General features: G+C 37.5%; 2 protein-coding genes and 1 pseudogene across 3 annotated transcripts; 2 read left to right on the top strand and 1 right to left on the bottom strand.

The window, feature by feature from the left end:
* Nucleotides 1–714: 714 nt before the first annotated feature.
* Nucleotides 715–5,593, top strand: LOC119992666 (annotated as a pseudogene).
* Nucleotides 5,594–5,648: 55 nt separating this feature from the next.
* On the bottom strand, nucleotides 5,649–10,536 carry LOC119992279 (magnesium-transporting ATPase, P-type 1-like). 2 transcript variants are annotated; one of them, XM_038838992.1, is made up of 9 exons: nucleotides 9,965–10,536; nucleotides 9,747–9,863; nucleotides 9,219–9,445; nucleotides 8,917–9,128; nucleotides 8,704–8,806; nucleotides 7,724–8,094; nucleotides 7,014–7,509; nucleotides 6,367–6,917; nucleotides 5,649–6,255 (listed from the first exon to the last, which is right to left on the bottom strand). In XM_038838992.1, the coding sequence occupies exons 1-9, from the start codon at nucleotides 10,131–10,133 to the stop codon at nucleotides 5,760–5,762; spliced, it is 2,742 nt and encodes a 913-aa protein (XP_038694920.1). In that variant the 5' UTR covers nucleotides 10,134–10,536; the 3' UTR covers nucleotides 5,649–5,759. The 2 variants fall into 2 exon arrangements, with proteins under 2 accessions (XP_038694920.1, XP_038694913.1); XM_038838985.1 differs by having other exon boundaries at nucleotides 5,649–6,917; nucleotides 9,965–10,534.
* A 2,061-nt stretch (nucleotides 10,537–12,597) lies between these two features.
* LOC119995185 (RING-H2 finger protein ATL32-like) lies at nucleotides 12,598–14,328 on the top strand. Its single transcript, XM_038841605.1, has one exon. The coding sequence runs from the start codon at nucleotides 12,971–12,973 to the stop codon at nucleotides 14,204–14,206; it is 1,236 nt and encodes a 411-aa protein (XP_038697533.1). The 5' UTR covers nucleotides 12,598–12,970; the 3' UTR covers nucleotides 14,207–14,328.
* The last annotated feature ends 2,516 nt before the right edge of the window (nucleotides 14,329–16,844 follow it).

Here is a 16,844-nt window from a genome sequence, read left to right as displayed (position 1 = left end):
TTTTGAAATTTTTAATCTTTATGACGTTTCATACTTTAATCTATCAACATCTACCAACCCCACAAAGCGAACATCAAATCTCCAAGCAACGTAGCCACCTCTCTCTCTCTCTCTCTCTCGCTTTCCTTTTCCGTGTTTTTGAACACTTTTGCGTCTCCCTTTTTATTCCCTTGCTTTCTAGAATGTTGTTCTTTTCTTCTGCTATTTATTTTAATAGGATTAGGGTTGTCTTGATTCCAGAAAAGAAATGGTATTCATTTAAGATTAATTAGTTGTTTATCAGAAAGGTGACTCAGATATGTGCTTATGCTTGTTTACAGAGTGGAATTTGGTATTAATTTAGTGACAAGAAAGGGATCACTGAGATACCCCCAAGTGGGTGTATTGGGGGTCTTTGAATATCACATTCTGTATTGGGGTCTTCCATTTAATCTGTTTCAGATGGATTCTATATTTTTTGCTTTCTTGATGCTGTAGGGACCTGCATTCTTCATGGAACTTTTTTTTTGGAAATGGGTAGTTGTATTTTTGCTGTCTTGTTGGTTCATCTTCCCTCGTGCACGCTCAGGTGAGTTGTTTGTTTTCCACTAATTTCTTAAATTTTTTCAGTATTTTTTTTGGGAATGCTGATTGCTGAAAGTTGTTTATGGAAGCCATGTTCCAGTACTTATATATGATGTTCTATTTCCTGATTAAAGTGGAGGGATTAGGGGAGATTCCAAAGTTAGAGGAGTGAATTTGGGAGGATGGCTGGTTGTGGAAGGATGGATTAAGCCTTCACTGTTTGATGGCATTCCCAATGGTGACATGCTGGTCAGCTTCCTTTCAAAGTCTGTCATTTTTTTTTTGTTCTTTTTTTTTTGTTTCTTTACATATTCTTGTGGTCTTTCGTAAGGAATTCTGCTTACTGGGAGCTAATTTCGAAATGTAGGATGGCACACAGATCCAACTAAAATCTGTTACGTTGCAAAAGTATGTATCTGCAGAGAATGGGGGTGGCATGGGCGTTACTGCAGATAGAGATACTGCTTCCTCATGGGAAACTTTCAGGGTAAATTTCCTGACCAATCATCGATCTTAATGTGTGCATATGATCTCCTATGATGTGTATATGGATTTGTTAAATTTACTGGTTTATAAATTCTTATTCACTGAGATAGTTTAGCTATTTTAGTTTTTTTTGGTTTTCTCCTTATTTAGATTTCAGATAGGCACATGGCATTTTTGTTATGCTGTGAGTTGAAGTTCATAAATAATGCAATAAATTTATTCAATTGCGGTGTTAAAAGAATCCAATCAGAATTTTGTTGAAATTGATGCTTTGCCTAGGTGCTAGCTTGTGAAGTTGAAGAAAACTTGAATAGCATTTGATCTGTTTTTTTCATGATTGTGAACTGAAAATTTTGTTCAGTTTTGTTAAGATAGAGGTCGGTAAATGATGATGATCTTATCAGTGAGTTGAAGCCATTTGTTGCATTTGAATATTAATATGTAGATGGGGACCACATCTCAGATTAATGCAACTTAATGAAGCTTTTTGTTAAATCATTTTGTATATGTTGGGTGCTTAACTATAATGCTACAGTTAGCCTATATCAGACACCTAAAGGTGGACTCTATTAGAGAGATCTGATGGTGTATGGTTTAACCTTTCTATTGGCGATGCTTACTGAATCTAGAAATCCATTTACTTTGACTAAGAAGTTCATTGTTTAGTACTTAGTTCCTACAATTGTCCTACTTGATCAATAACATCAATCGCAACCTACAAGGGTGCGTTGTATTGAAAACTGCATTCAAAGCTTAAGCGGCCTTGTTTGTGAGGAGGTCTGCTAGATATGATAAAGCATTGTCTGGTCTGTTCTGTCAAGCTTTAAACTCATCTGATAGTTCTCTAATATGATGCTCATTGATCTTATTTGTATTCACTAATTAGTAATCTAATTCAGTTATGTTTTTTGAAAGATTAAGACCGATTCTCCTCCCTGTTTTTGTTGTTTATATATTGATATATAGTATTTTGCCTGTATATTAACTTATCCTTTTTCATCCCATCTCCATTATTTTGAGGAGTGATGCAATGTAAGATTGAATTAGGAGACATTCAAGCACCATGTTGTGGTGTCTGATTGGAGACCGGTTCTGCAGAAGCTAGGGATCCTTGAATAATTGTTATCCATGCTAGTTGTATGAAACTGGTGATCACTTCTTCTCTGGCTTCACTACCGTTAATGTAGTTTATGTCTACATTGGGCTGGTGCCTGGTGGCCTTTGAACTAATAAATTCTCTGGTGTATGAGCTTATTTCTTATTATGCTGTTGATTTTCATTCTTGCAGTTATGGCGAATTTCTCAATCAGAATTTCAGTTGCGTACTGCACAAGGCAACTTTCTGGCATGTGCTGGTGAAGGGTGCTCAGTAGATGCAACAGTGAATTCGTCTTCAGCAGCAGAAACATTTTACATTGAAAGGAATAACAACAGTAGAATTCACATTAAACTAACAAGTGGGGTCTACGTGCAGGTATTGAGCTAACAACTGAGATTCTCGTCCGTTAACTTTTATATTGGAATAAAATATGAATTACTGTTAAAGTGATTGGTCAGGCTGAATGAAAGACCAAGTTTAGTGGCACGTTTAGCATGCATTCAGAATGGTTAGATATCTCACTACTTCCCTTAGGGTTGGTTTAATATTATCTCCCGTCCAGTCTCAGCCTCTCCATGGAGCTTCTGTCTTCCTCATATGTAACTACCTCACTTGCCAGCGTGGGCATATATTTTTTTTCTGATTTCAGATCATTTGCGATTTAGCCATCATATACACCTGGAATCACTGGGGAATACACCATGCGATTAATGATCTACCAAGGACCACCCTATATGGCATTCTAGACTGTCTCATTGTTTACTATCCTCAAATGATTCAAAAGTTTCTCAATAGCCTACATGATAGGATGTGCTTTATGTTTTAGGCTACTATAGGAAATCAGCTTACGGGAGACTATCCAGGGAAACCAGGATGGGATGATAATGCAGCCACATTTGAAATGACAATTGTCTCAAATAACTTGCATGGAGATTACCAGCTTGGTAATGGATACGGACATATTGAGGCCAAAAAGGTTCTCGAGGTAATTCCTTGTTTCCTTCCTATATGGCAATAGTTTTTGTTTCTACTCATATTTTGCTACACCATTACCATTGGTGGACTTTCACCACTCTCTATGTCAATGCTGAGCATTGTCATGGATAATACAGATCCAATAGGCTCAAGGTTCAGAGTTGGGAACGAAAAAGAAAAAAAATGAAGTGACAATCCGTGCTGTAATGCTATTATGCTTTGTGTAATACATTTCATTTTGCAAGGCTAAGTTAGTAATTATATTTTGAAAGAAGAGGGATGAAATAATATCTTATAGTATCAAATAACCTAATTCGTGTTGACAAATTCCAAAAATACAGGCATTACATTTGTTTGCATATATATATGGCAATGTCGTTCTGATACTCAAATCTGTGCACCTGTGCCTCACCTTCAAGACACGGACTACAAGTTTGGCATATATCTTGTTTTTCTTGTATATGTTACATTTGCTACTATAGATTTCTCCTCATAATGTCTTCGTTGGTGGTTGGTTATTTATGTATCTACCTAAAACCAATTAGTAGCCTGTTATTTTTATATTCCTTTTACGAACAAAGAAATCGAACATATGCTGGATTAATTTTAATAGATTTCTTAATGAAGTTTATGTTTTTGTTTTCTTCTTGTTTTTCCTTATTACAATTGCAGAAACATAGAAACAGTTTCATCACTATGGAAGATTTCAACTTTCTGTATAGACATGGAATAAATACTTTGAGGATTCCGGTTGGTTGGTGGATTGCTTTTGATCCTGATCCACCAGAACCCTTTATAGGGGGGTCCTGGAAGCCCTAGATAATACTTTCTTGTGGGCACAGTAGGTCTTGCTTTCACCTTTCTCTGTTTGAAATTTGACAACTTGATTCCGATGCCTTACTGGATTACTATGTTGCAGAACCTATAAAATAAAATGCATAATTGATCTTCATGCTGCTCCTGGCTCACAAAATGGTATGGAACATAGTGCCAGTAGAGATGGTTCAACCGACTGGCCAACTTCTCAGGATTACATCTCACAGTCATTGGATGTAATAGACTTTTTGGCTTCCAGGTATGAACTAGAATAGCCGTTGGATTACTATAAATAACTGAAGGAGTGTGGTTCTTCATGAGGGGTAGGGGTCCAATTGGCAGAGTTTAGACTCTTTTTCCTCTCTGTGTCCTTTTGTGCACACGCATTTCCTTTGTCTTTGGTAGTTCTTGTTTATATGTTGAACAAATGCTAAAACTAACTGGACCGGGAAAACCTGTATTTGTTTGTACCATTTTTAGTGTCCTTGCTTTATAGCCTCTGAAGTTTATATGCGGAGAGAGTAACTTATAACCCTTCGTAGACTTTGATCTTTTTAAACATGACATTCTTTCATTTCCAGGTATGCAAGTCATCCTGCTTTGCTGGGAATTGAGCTCTTAAATGAACCATCAGCATCCTCAGTTCCATTAGATATTTTGGTTCCGTATTACAAACAAGGCTACAAAACTGTTAGAAAATATTCATCAACAGCCTATGTGATAATTTGTCAAAGAATCGGCAACGCAGATCCACTGGAGCTCTATCAGGCTAATATCGGCTCTCACAATGTTGTATTGGATCTGCATTACTACAATCTCTTCGACACATTCTTCGTAAATTTGAGCAGTGTGGATAATATCCTATATCTATACAAGACCCGGGAAGCTCAGCTGCAGGCCCTGAACGGCGCAAATGGTCCCCTTGTTTTTATTGGTAATGCTAATTTTTCCCTAAATAAATTTTGTATGTTTTCTTGTATTGTTATGCTGGTAAATTCAAGAAACCTATGCAATTATGTAAGCAGACAAAGACACATACTTTCCCATTTTATGTGCATATAGACAATGACATGGCACTCGATACTCCTAAATATGAATTTACTGCTCAACTCTGATCCAAATCTGTCTAAACTGACGATATTTTAATGGGAATTGGCTACAGGAGAATGGGTGAATGAATGGAATGTGACAAGCGGATTGCAGGAAGATTATCAAAAATTTGGAAGGGCTCAATTAGAGGTTTATAATGCAGCTTCTTTTGGATGGGCTTATTGGACACTCAAAAATGACCGGAAGCACTGGGATTTTGAATGGAACATCAGGAACAATTATCTCCAATTCGGTAAGTAAACTTTTGTCCTTTTTTTTAACTTACACCTGCACGTAAGGCGCTCAATTCTGAAATCAATGCCTTCGAAATCCGCCACTCTACGATGCCAGCTCTGGTTATTTGTTTTGTATCTGAACAGGATTCTTAATGTCATTGTGCAGGGATTTCACCAAAGAGGCAAATTTTCGATGGTTTTGTTTTGCTTGTATCAGTTTGTGGATGGCTATGTATGCATCATGTGCTATGACAATCAAGCTGACTAGCTCCATGATTCAAATATAGATAGAGGAAGGTGTGCCTGCACCTCGTGCCATTCCTTCTCTGCTTTTTTCTTTTGAGGGAAGGGTGCGGGAATTCTTCGCTGCTCGACTATTACAGTTTGTAATAAACTCTCCAGAACGTATTATCCATTGAAAAAATGTGGATGATCCTGTATCTTCAATAATTTACAGAGTGAGCAAGTTCTCATATGAGTGTTGATTCTGTTTTCTAAAGCCATTTCTTGTATATCAGAATGTATATCCTCTTGACGACTTGACCAGCCGAAAAATATCCCAGGAAAAGCACAACCAGAAACCCAAAATACGAAATTGGCAACCCAACAAATCCCATAACTTCTCCAATTATTGTGAATGGAATTGAGATGCCAATGGCAGAAATCACAACCGTGGAACAAATTACAGGCCAGGAGGCGACGTCCTGGATGAATGGTATCTTTTCTGTACGGATCAAGTGGATTATTAAGGTCTGCATGAGAAGCCCCTCGACGAACCAAGCAGAATGGAAGAATTCATACCTGGCGTCCAATTCTTTATCATGAGACTTGTAATAGAGCATAAGGAACAATAAGGCGGCAATGTCGCAGAGAGTACATACAGGACCATTCCATAGTATGAACATAGGCAAGCCTTTCTCAGACCATCTCTGGGGAGTTTTAGTATCATCTTCATCCATTCCGTCCCAGGGGATTGCAATCTGACCCACACTGTATAAGAAGTTCTGTGTAAGCAGCTGCCCTGGAGTCAATGGCTCAAAATCCAGGAACAGATATGCTATGAAAAGTGAAAGAACACTTCCTATGTTGGCAATAACTGACATTTTGATGTATTTCATAGTGTTACCGAAGGTGAGACGACCCTGCTCAACTCCAGCAATGAGGACATTAAGATCTTTCTCCAGTAAAATAATATCAGCAAAGTCTTTGGCAACTGACACTCCTGAATCTACAGAGATAGCTACATTTGCAGCATCTAGTGCAGGTGCGTCGTTTATTCCATCTCCCAAGAACCCAACTACATTGTTACCAGTTGTCTGCAAGGACTGCACCACGCGGAGTTTCTGAGTTGGAGTGAGCCGAGCAAGTACTGTCACTCTTTTGATGGTCTCGTGGAACGACTGCTCATCAAGTAGTTCAAGCTCAGGTCCTGTAGTTACATTACTGGTTCTAATTCCAACTTCTTTGCAGATCCTTATTGCAAGCGCGAGTGAGTCACCTGTCAATACTTTTGCTTTTACTCCCTTGTCTGCTAGCCTCCACAGAGCTTGCTTTGCCGAGTCCTTGGGTGGGTCAAAGAATGTAATTACACCTAGGAATACCATGTCTGATTCAGCAGTTTCAACATTGACTATGCTTAGATCATTTCTCCTCTGCAACATCACAACAAATAATTTAAACTAACACAAAGATGCAAATTATAATGAGACACATATATGAAAATTAGCTGCATGAGAGATAGAACACACCATTCTTAGCCTCTTTACTGCAACCCCGATAATCCTTAGGCCATCATTGCTTAATTCTTCTTCCATATTTCGAATCCTGTGATAGTCTTCAGAAGAGAAAGTAGTAACTGCACCAGTATCAATGTGCTCAATAAAAGAACAAACTTTCATTACTTCCTCCAATGCTCCCTTGGTAACGACGAGTGTATCCAGGAATGGGCTGCTTCTTTCTACAGTTGAGACGGTCTCCAAGATAACAGAAACCCTTCGTCTTATAAAATCAAAAGGGATCTCGTCTTTCTTTCTCCATTTAGATGGCTTGAACCTGTATCCGTTTGTGTATACAAATGCCAATATTGCATCATCTAGAGGATACTTCTGTTCAGTCTTGAAGTAAGAATTAAGGAAGACAAACTGTAAGACCTTTTCTTTCGATGAACCCCAGCCGTCAATATGATCGATCACGATTGCACGGTTCATGGTCAGTGTACCAGTCTTGTCTATGCATAGGATATCCCTACACCAATTAAATGGATCAATGAGCAATAAAAAATTGCCTTATGCTTTTGAAACAGGTGGCTCTTATCAAGGACATTATTTGATACCATAGATGGCTTCAATACTAGGAATTGTCTCAGCAGCATGAATTGATTCATGAGAAGCAAATACCCAGGAGCATGTATTACTGGCATTAATTAGAAGTGGTTACAACTTACATAGATCCCACTTACATAGATCCCATGTCTCGTATGGCAGTTAAACTTTTGACTATGCATCTCTCCCTGGCCATTGCAAGTGCTCCTTTTGCAAGACTAGCGTTAACGATAACGGGAAGCATCTGAGGAGTGAGTGCACATGCAACAGAAACTCCAAAGAGAATGCTCTCACTCCAAATATGAGAAGTGAAGTAATCTATCAAGATTATGATAGTGACTATTACAAGCATAACGCCAACAAGCACATAAGATATATGTCGGATGCCTTCCTCAAAGTCATCTGGTGGTTTATGTTTGCCGACATTTGAGAAAATGGTGCTCGTGTAAGTTTTGGGTCCAGTGGAAATAACGAGACCAGTTCCACTTCCAGATACCACATTTGTTCCCTGAAAAAGCAAATCAAAACCGATTCCTGTCAGTCGTTCTCATATCATCAAGCCATATTTAACTGCTTAGTTATACTTGATCATGGAATCATTGGAAAGGATATTCAAACACAAAAAAAGGTTATACTTGTTCTTGGCTTCTAGAAAAACTTTTCAGACTCGGACATAATGATTCTTAGAAGCCTCTACATTGTACTCAACCGTATACTCACTTTCAAATCGGTGTCCGGTGACTTATAAAGAAAAGAAATTATTTACCATTCGCAACTAAACAATAGTGCGACTGTAACAAGTTATGAAAAATCACATAAGTTATCAAATTTTCACCTACTCTTCAATTTGAAGTAAACTTCGATATCCACAAATAACCTGATTGTGATATAAGTATAATCCGCTATTCTGAAAACTACACTACAACCAAATTACTTTCTAGCCTTTGCGAAATTCTGTAACGATAACCTCTTGATTAAATGTTCATTTTTTATTTTATTTCTTTTCTGTCTTCTCTTTTGTTGGAGAATGTAACTCTGCCCAAATCCAATCCAGTGTGGAATTATAATACCTCTGAACTACTGAAAAAGTAGCTTAAAACCTGAATTCGTTACTGACCATGAAGCATATATTCTTTAACTCTAGCAAGGGAGTGCTTTGATCTTCGTTAACATCAGCTGTTTTCTCAGTTATCCCAGACTCCCCTGTTAATGAGGACTGGCTGTTTCAAGGAGGAATCCAAACACGTTCTATAATTAGCTATAAATGGAATCCTTGTGACGGCATGAAAAACTCGGAAAACCAAAAGGAAAAATTTTAGATTTATCATACCTTACGACAAGGTGTTTTGAAGATAGAAGTCTCACATCACCTGGGAAAAGATCCCCGGGTTCAAAAATGACAATGTCTCCGGGAACAATATCTCGTTGATCAACCTGAACTACCAACTCAGTTTGAACAACTCGACCTGCACATCTTTGAACTTTAATCGGGCATCTTACAAATTCTGAAAGTTTCATGGCAGCTTTTGAACTGCTGTATTCCTGAAAGGTATGTGGCAAAATAAGTAAAGACCATGGTTCAGATAGGAAAGCATGGAAGCTGTTTGAGCACGCAAATGAAGCAGTGCGTACCTTGTAAAACCGGAGGGAAACACTAATAAAAACCAATGCAAGCATGATACATCCATTTGGATTGTCACTGGTAATGAATGAGATAGCTGACAACACAATTAGAATGATATTGAATGGATGGAAAAAGGCATTCCACAGTAGATGCCACCAGCTTGGAAAAGCATGTTCAAGAGGAACATTTGGGCCATTTTCCTTCAGTCTCCTCTCAGCTTCAGTGAAGCTCAAACCTTCATGATATAAGGATGAACTAAAGTTATGTCAAGTTCAAAACTTAAAAGGAAGCATCGACCAAGGCACTGTATTACTCTGATGATTTTCAACTATTTCTACTTTATATGTGTAAAAACAGCCATTCTGGATATAAAGAAAGCTTATTTCCGCAGAAACCAGAAAACATCTTGCAGTCAGGCGTTTCTTCGAGCATGTCTAACACATTCTTCAAACTCCATTAAGCTGATTACTTCAAAATTTTAACAAATGAACTATGCAACCGACCATTATATTACGAAATGATGAATTCAAACTTACCCCTTTCAGTGGATCGAACATACTCGAAGACCAAATCTTTGCCCGATTTGGCCAAGGAGTATAACCAAGAAATTACCTTCTCTTCCTCATCAGTCCGTGACCCACCATCAATTTTCTCTGCATCATCAACAACCCAGTTGCAGATAATCAAAAGAGTACTGGAGATTGAAAATATCAATCTAAAAGGAAACCCAAAACAGATAATAATCGAAACATACTGTTAGAGAAGAGGCTGCCAAGATAGTTAAAGACAGAACGACAGAACCGATCTTGATGGGTATCAGGTTTGTTGACAAGATTTTCACGAACAGTATTAGATAAGGGAATTCTGTCTCCATCTTCGTGGTTACTTCCGTTGAAAATGGTGAGGATTTTGGGTCTTCCCATATGAGCAAAACAGAGGTAATAGTGATGGAGCGGGTCGCATATGAGAGAGCATCCAAAGAGTGCATTATTAGATAAAACAAAAGGAAAAAAGAAAGAGACGAAATGAGAGGAGGAAAGAAAGAGTTGAATAGAAGGTGTAGAGAGATAGAAGAACAGATCGATGTAATACTAGTTTTTGGGGAAATTTTGATCGACTCGTGTATGTGTGTGTTTGGGCTTTGTCATCCTTCAACAACCAAACTTCGTATGACCGTTAGGTGCTGCTTCTTTGAATCGCGAAAAACAGTTAGCATTTGTTAAACGCAGCTTTCTCAACCACCGCTAGTAGGGTTGGCTCCATCTGAGTTCACCAATGGAAATCAAGCTTTGTATATTTTTGAGATCAGCAGTCTTACGAATCTGTTCAGTTATCCAAAATGTTCATATTGATAAAAGTTCGGCTGAGTATAATCTATTCGAAAAGGTCCCACTCAGAGCCGGCCCTTGCCCAAATAATCAAAGTTATAGCTTTGGACACCAGACCGACTCGTAACACCATAATTTTTAAGAAAAAATTATTCATAACTCATTAGTTGAGCGACCCAACCGAAAACCAGTCTATCAATAAAAAAAAACTTTAACCAGTTCCTTACTCTCTCTCCTCACCCTCAGGCCATTGCTCACGCATACGACATATTAGTACCGTTTCATTTTATATATATATATATCTTTTTTTTGCGATAAGGCACTAGTTTATAGGGGTGTTTACAACCAATCCGTAACTGAGAAACCCATCCATAACCGTGGTTATTCGATTTTCGGATATGATTTTTCGGTTATGGTTTCGGCTATGGTTATGATTTTAATAAATGTTTTGATATTTTTACGGTTATAGTTTTTTTGGTTATGGTTATAACCGAAAAAATCAAATAATATTAATATATATTAAATTATATATATATATAAAAGTTACATATTGGAATATGAGAATATGGGAGGCAAAATAGTATTTGTCAAAGCGAAAGTGGAGAGACATCTTCATGTATGTTTCTTTTCTTTTCTTTTTCTTTATCATATTATTTGTCTCGGTATTGTAAATTTATTTTTCTTTAATTGTGATAAGATAATACATTTATTATCGTTATCATGAATTTTTATTAAACTTTGTTAGATGGAGTTGGAGTCTATCATGGGCTATTTTCTCACTCTATTTGAGATTTATTCATACTTTTTTCATTTCTTCAAAAACCGAAAACCGATCTGATACCAAAAATATGGTTATTTCGGTTTGGTTATCCGAAATATATGGTTTGGTTATGGATTTTAAAATATCATAACCGAATCGATTCGGACATTTCGATTATATTAAAAACCGAACCAAAAATCGAATGGACACCCCTACTAATTTACATTGTCGCTTTGGACATCAAAATGATTAGGGTCGGTCCTCATCCCGCTCACCATACAGTCAAGGCTATTAAGTCGTTAATCAACTAGTTAAGTGGTCGGCTCGTTTCTTGAGACTTAACTAACTGTCCATTCTTGAAAGGATCTGAGAAGACTTGTGGATTCCAAAATGACGGCCTCAATTTGATAATTCGCAATTGACTCTAGTGGGGTGAATGCTTTTAATTACCCCTAAAGACACTCTCCCCTCAAAACCTATTCCTTGTAGGCTGTAGATGAGAGGTTAAAGAAGCATTAATAGCTCAATATCTAACTACATCAATTGTCACACATCTTAATCTCAACCCTTCAGCAAATGAATCATTATCTCCTCACAACATATCCCGCTCGTTGGTCAGATTCTCTTGTACTGTTATCGTGGTATGTTAAAAATTTTAGTCTAAACATATTAACAAATATTATTCGTTTTTGATCATAGATCTGCACTCATCTCAAAACACCCGTCTTTGTGTGAGAAGAGTTACGTCTTTACTTATCATATATCACTCAATTGTGTTATGTTAATTTGACGTGCGATATTGGTGTTGACATGGTACAACACTTAAAAATCTTCTCTCTTTAACTAAAATCGAGGCCGTCCATCCCATTTTTACTTTGTGGGTTGCACAACCCTCCCCTTTACTTCCAACCATTCGTAGGATATCATTAATATCCTACGAATTTCATAGCCTTTAGCGTTCCTAGGTACTGTTTTTTTATTTAAGGGTAGACTAATATCAACTCCGATATTCAAAATTGGGCTTAAAGGAGGCCGATAATCCCGGTTGTTAGGTTGGGCCTAACTCGGCCCAAACCAGTCTCATAATCACCGATTCACCGGTGACCGGCCATGTGTTAAGGATTTAAGTAATTTCAGAAATAGTAGTAGAATTAACTATTAAGGATCACTAATGGACTAAAACAGTACAAAATGACGTCGTTTTAACGATTTTGAAAAACGATGTCGTTTAAAGCCATTTCTTTGAGTTTCACATCTTCTCTCACAATGGAGACTCCAGAGTAGAACTGTAGATATATACTGCTGCTTCTGGACTCGATTTTCTGATGAGGTGGAGTATCGAATAATTCATTCATACTGCATTCACTCCTGACCTAATACTCATCAAAAATGGACCTGTCCTGTCCTCGTACAACTATTAGCTTACACATTTGTGACTAAACAGGAAAACCAGCTAATCATGACAAGGAACGAATGCAATTAAGACAACATCTATGGAAATTTAACAAAATCGCACTAATTACCTATTTCTGGTTTTTGTGGGTTTTTTCCCTTTCAGACAGCATACTGCATCTTCATCCCCCTTTAAATTACCTTAATTTTGTCGAAACAAAACAAAACAGAGCACATTTTTTTTGTTGTTCTTCAGTAAAATTAGAATCAGAAACTGCGAATGACGATCAATCTCGGCCGTCCGATCTACGTACTCTCCTGGGTTTACACTCTCTTCATCGTCTTGCCTGCAGTGTGCCAGGGACAGTCCACCAACAGTTCTTCGAATAATGGATTTTCTGGATCCTTCCACATAGATAAATCCGGGGTGACGATGGTCATCATCTTTGTCTCCGTCCTCTTCAGTGCGACCACCCTCTCATACTACATCTACCGTTTATGTTGTATCGAAGCCGTCACAATTTCGCTACCCTTTCAGCCCTCTGCCGCAGACGGTGGTCCCACATGCGGAGGTTTGGATCATGACATCATTGAGACATTCCCGATCCTCATCTACTCCGATGTCAAGAACGTGAAAATCGGTGGCGAATCAATGGAATGCGCGATTTGCCTGAGCGAGTTTGAAGACCATGATACGCTGCGTTTTATCCCAATCTGTCACCACGTCTTCCATCCGGACTGCATCGACGCCTGGTTATCTTCTCGCACCACTTGTCCGTTTTGTCGAGCGAACCTGACCGAGAAATTCGAACAAGAACCGCCCGAAACAAACGGAGACAACTCTCAGTCCGAATCAATTGAAACAAACGCGCCCGATCAAATAGTAATCGTCACAGCCAGCGAAGACCAAAACGTGATCGTTCCACCAAGACCTAAGAAGGTACATGGGAAGTTCTCAAGATCCCATTCGACGGGGCATTCGATGGTTCAATCGACAGAGACTACGGAGAGGTACACATTGAGGCTGCCGGTGGATGTGAGGAGGCAAATTTTGATGGCGAACGCGAAGTTGAATCGCGTGCGGAGTATGAATTTGCTTTTGGATACTGAAGGGAGTTCGACGAAGGGTCGTAGATCATACGCCTGTGATGAAGGTAGCGGAAAGGATACAAGGTTGAAGAGCTTGCAAATTGAACGGCCAAAGAAGTGGGTTTTTTGTGCTACGCCGCCGTTTGTTACGAGAGGAGGAGGAGGACGTTCGGTTCGGATTGCGAGGTTCGGTAACGACAGAGAGGGATCCACTTACGGTGGTTCGGTGAGGATTACGAAATTCGGTAACGATCGGGAGGGATCCTTTAACAGTGGTTCGGTTGGAAATGCAAGGTCCTGTAACGACGTAGAAGAGTTGTCCGTTAACGGCAAGACGAGATTACTGGCATCGATCAAGATGCCAGATTTCTTCTCTAGGAGGAGTGATGGGGTCGAAGAGTCGTCTTCCGCTAGACTGTCAGTTTGATTTGCTCTTTTTTTTTCTTTTTCTTTTTTGTATTTAAATTATGTTTTTAATATTCAGATAATTAAAACAATTGTGTAAGGTTTGAGATTATTAAATTATATTTGTTAAACAACCTAATAGCCATTTATACAAGCAATTTTTGGTAGTGGGATCAAGTGACCTTTTATATTTGACCTGCCCTTGGGAGAGGAACAATGCTGAAACAGCTCCTAATTTTTTTTGGTAACGTGAAATCCACTTATTTGTCTATCAAACAATTGCTAATATCTCGTAGGTTGAGAAAGAAAATGAGGAATATGTTCGAGGAGAGGCTCGGAGTCTGATTAGGTAGTTGGTGAAATTTGTTTTGTTTTTTTTTCATTGGATAAGGCTTGGTTTTTTTTTTTTTGATACTAGGGAGGGGGAATACCCACAGACAAACCAAAGGATTAAACCTCTACTTGCAAGACCCGCCTAGGCCAAGCAACTCCAATAAAATCCTCCCAAAGCAGACCCTGAATGCCAGCAATAGGATGTTGAAGAATCGTTAGCCCATTGCCATGGTTGAGAGACTCAGATGCAAGGAAATCAACAACCCGATTCCTTTCTCTATACACGTGAATTACTTTCACCTCCCAAGCTTGATTTACAAGCTTTCGGCACACACTAATCAAATTGGAAAGAGAGAGTTGTGGAACACTATGCTTATTTAGCCAATCCGCAACCATAGAGGAATTTGTCTCCAAAATAACTTGGCGAAAGCCCTCTTCCCAAGCTATACGAAGCCCATGAATCGCTGCCCAAAGTTCAGCCTCTATCGAGCCACAACTGCCAAAATTAGCAAAAAAACCTTTTAACCATACACCGCGACAATGTCTTAGTAAACCTCCAGCACCAGCTGCACCATGCTCACCTTTACTGCACCCATCAGTATTGAGGGTCACCCATCATTGGGTAAGGCTTGGTTTGGTAAGTAATTTGAAACTTAACATATATTATCTAAAATGTTGTGACTGTTTCGTTGGGTTAATACCACTTTTACACACTGAAAGAAAGTGCATGTTCCAATTTGCACACTCTTATTTAAAATGTTTCAAATTAGTCATCCAATGATATATTTGTTTCAACTTAGTCTCTCGATCAGTTTTTCCCCCTTATGTTAATACTATATATTGTTCAAAATGCTATGACAAATACGTTTAAGAGTATAATATATTTGACCATTATAAAAAAAATTAAATATCTAATTGTTCCACAATTCAAAGAAGGAACATGGCTTGAGTAAACATTTATTACATTATAAAACATATTAAAATTATATTACATATTTAATACATCAAAATTTTGAGATATTTCTAATGTCTGAAGAAATGTCTCAAATTTTACATATTTAAAAAAATTATCATTTTGGTAATTGAATGAAAAAGGTGAAAATGAGAATAAGATGAAAATGAAGGTACTTAGGGTAATTGAACGAAAAAGGTAAGATATTTCGGATATTTTTTCAAATGAAATTTAGTCAAATGATTCCATTTCAAAATGATGGAAAATAAGGTACTAAAATGTTTCTTGAAATGCTGATTTTCAAATTTGCATATGGTATTCTAGCATATATATGTGTATATATATATATATATATATATATATATATATATTATTTTAAATTATGCACCAAACGAAACCTAAATATATGCAATAAAAAAATATTTTCTTAAGAGGTGAAATGTAAAAATATCATATGTGCACCAATTTGAAAAAAATGATGAGATGAGTATATGAAAAGTCTTAACATTATTCCACTTAATATTTTACATGTTCTTGATAAAGTAAAAACTGCCAACAAGTCTGCAATTTTATAGTATACCAGTGGGTTAATTTTTATTTTATTTTTTGGTGTTAGGTTGTTGACAAATGACTAGTAACCCTCCACTTTCAGTCAGCTTGACCTCAAATGCTATTTATATGAATATGAATGACCCAATTGTTCATTCAAAAAAAGAAAAAAACTCAAACATCATTTGTATTTACTGCCTCATCAACTAATATATATAAACTTTTCCAACGAAACTCGATACCCATTAAATGAAATTCTTAAATCTTCTAACTAAAGTATCAGCGACTTGATTGCAATTTCATGATACATAATGCCATAATGGTAGCTCATGGATCCTAAAGAAACCTCAAGCTCTTCGAATGAATAAATAATGTGTCCAGAGGTGGACAAATGATGTGCATTCGATGTCAAGGTGGATACGAGAATGGAAGAGTCCGTCTACAGTCTCCATCTCAATATCTTTAAAATCACACTCTCTATTGATTTGCAAATCCGTAAGAATGGTCAAACAATTTGGAATAGGAGTGTTTAAAAAAATCGTACAAATTGAATCGATTGATTAATCGGTTATTTAAAAAAAAATTTACTTAGAACCGATTGAAATAATTTACAGATAATCGATCTATTGATTTCACGTCAAAAACCGAAAAAAAAAAAAATCGCTCGCAATCGATGGTTTACATCAGTAGTTTGGAATATAAGTTGAAAGATGCTTATGGACCCACCAGTAGTTAGGACTTTACTTTTTTGTTATCTTTATTGCAACCATACATAGGTGCATTTTCATGTTATAAACATATCTATGGTTTGGGTAAAATACATATA

This window comes from Tripterygium wilfordii, chromosome 3 (genome assembly GCF_013401445.1).
Source record: "Tripterygium wilfordii isolate XIE 37 chromosome 3, ASM1340144v1, whole genome shotgun sequence".
Taxonomy (NCBI): domain Eukaryota; kingdom Viridiplantae; phylum Streptophyta; class Magnoliopsida; order Celastrales; family Celastraceae; genus Tripterygium; species Tripterygium wilfordii.
Note: the sequence above shows the minus strand (reverse complement) of the source record. Positions and strands in the feature narration are given on the sequence as shown.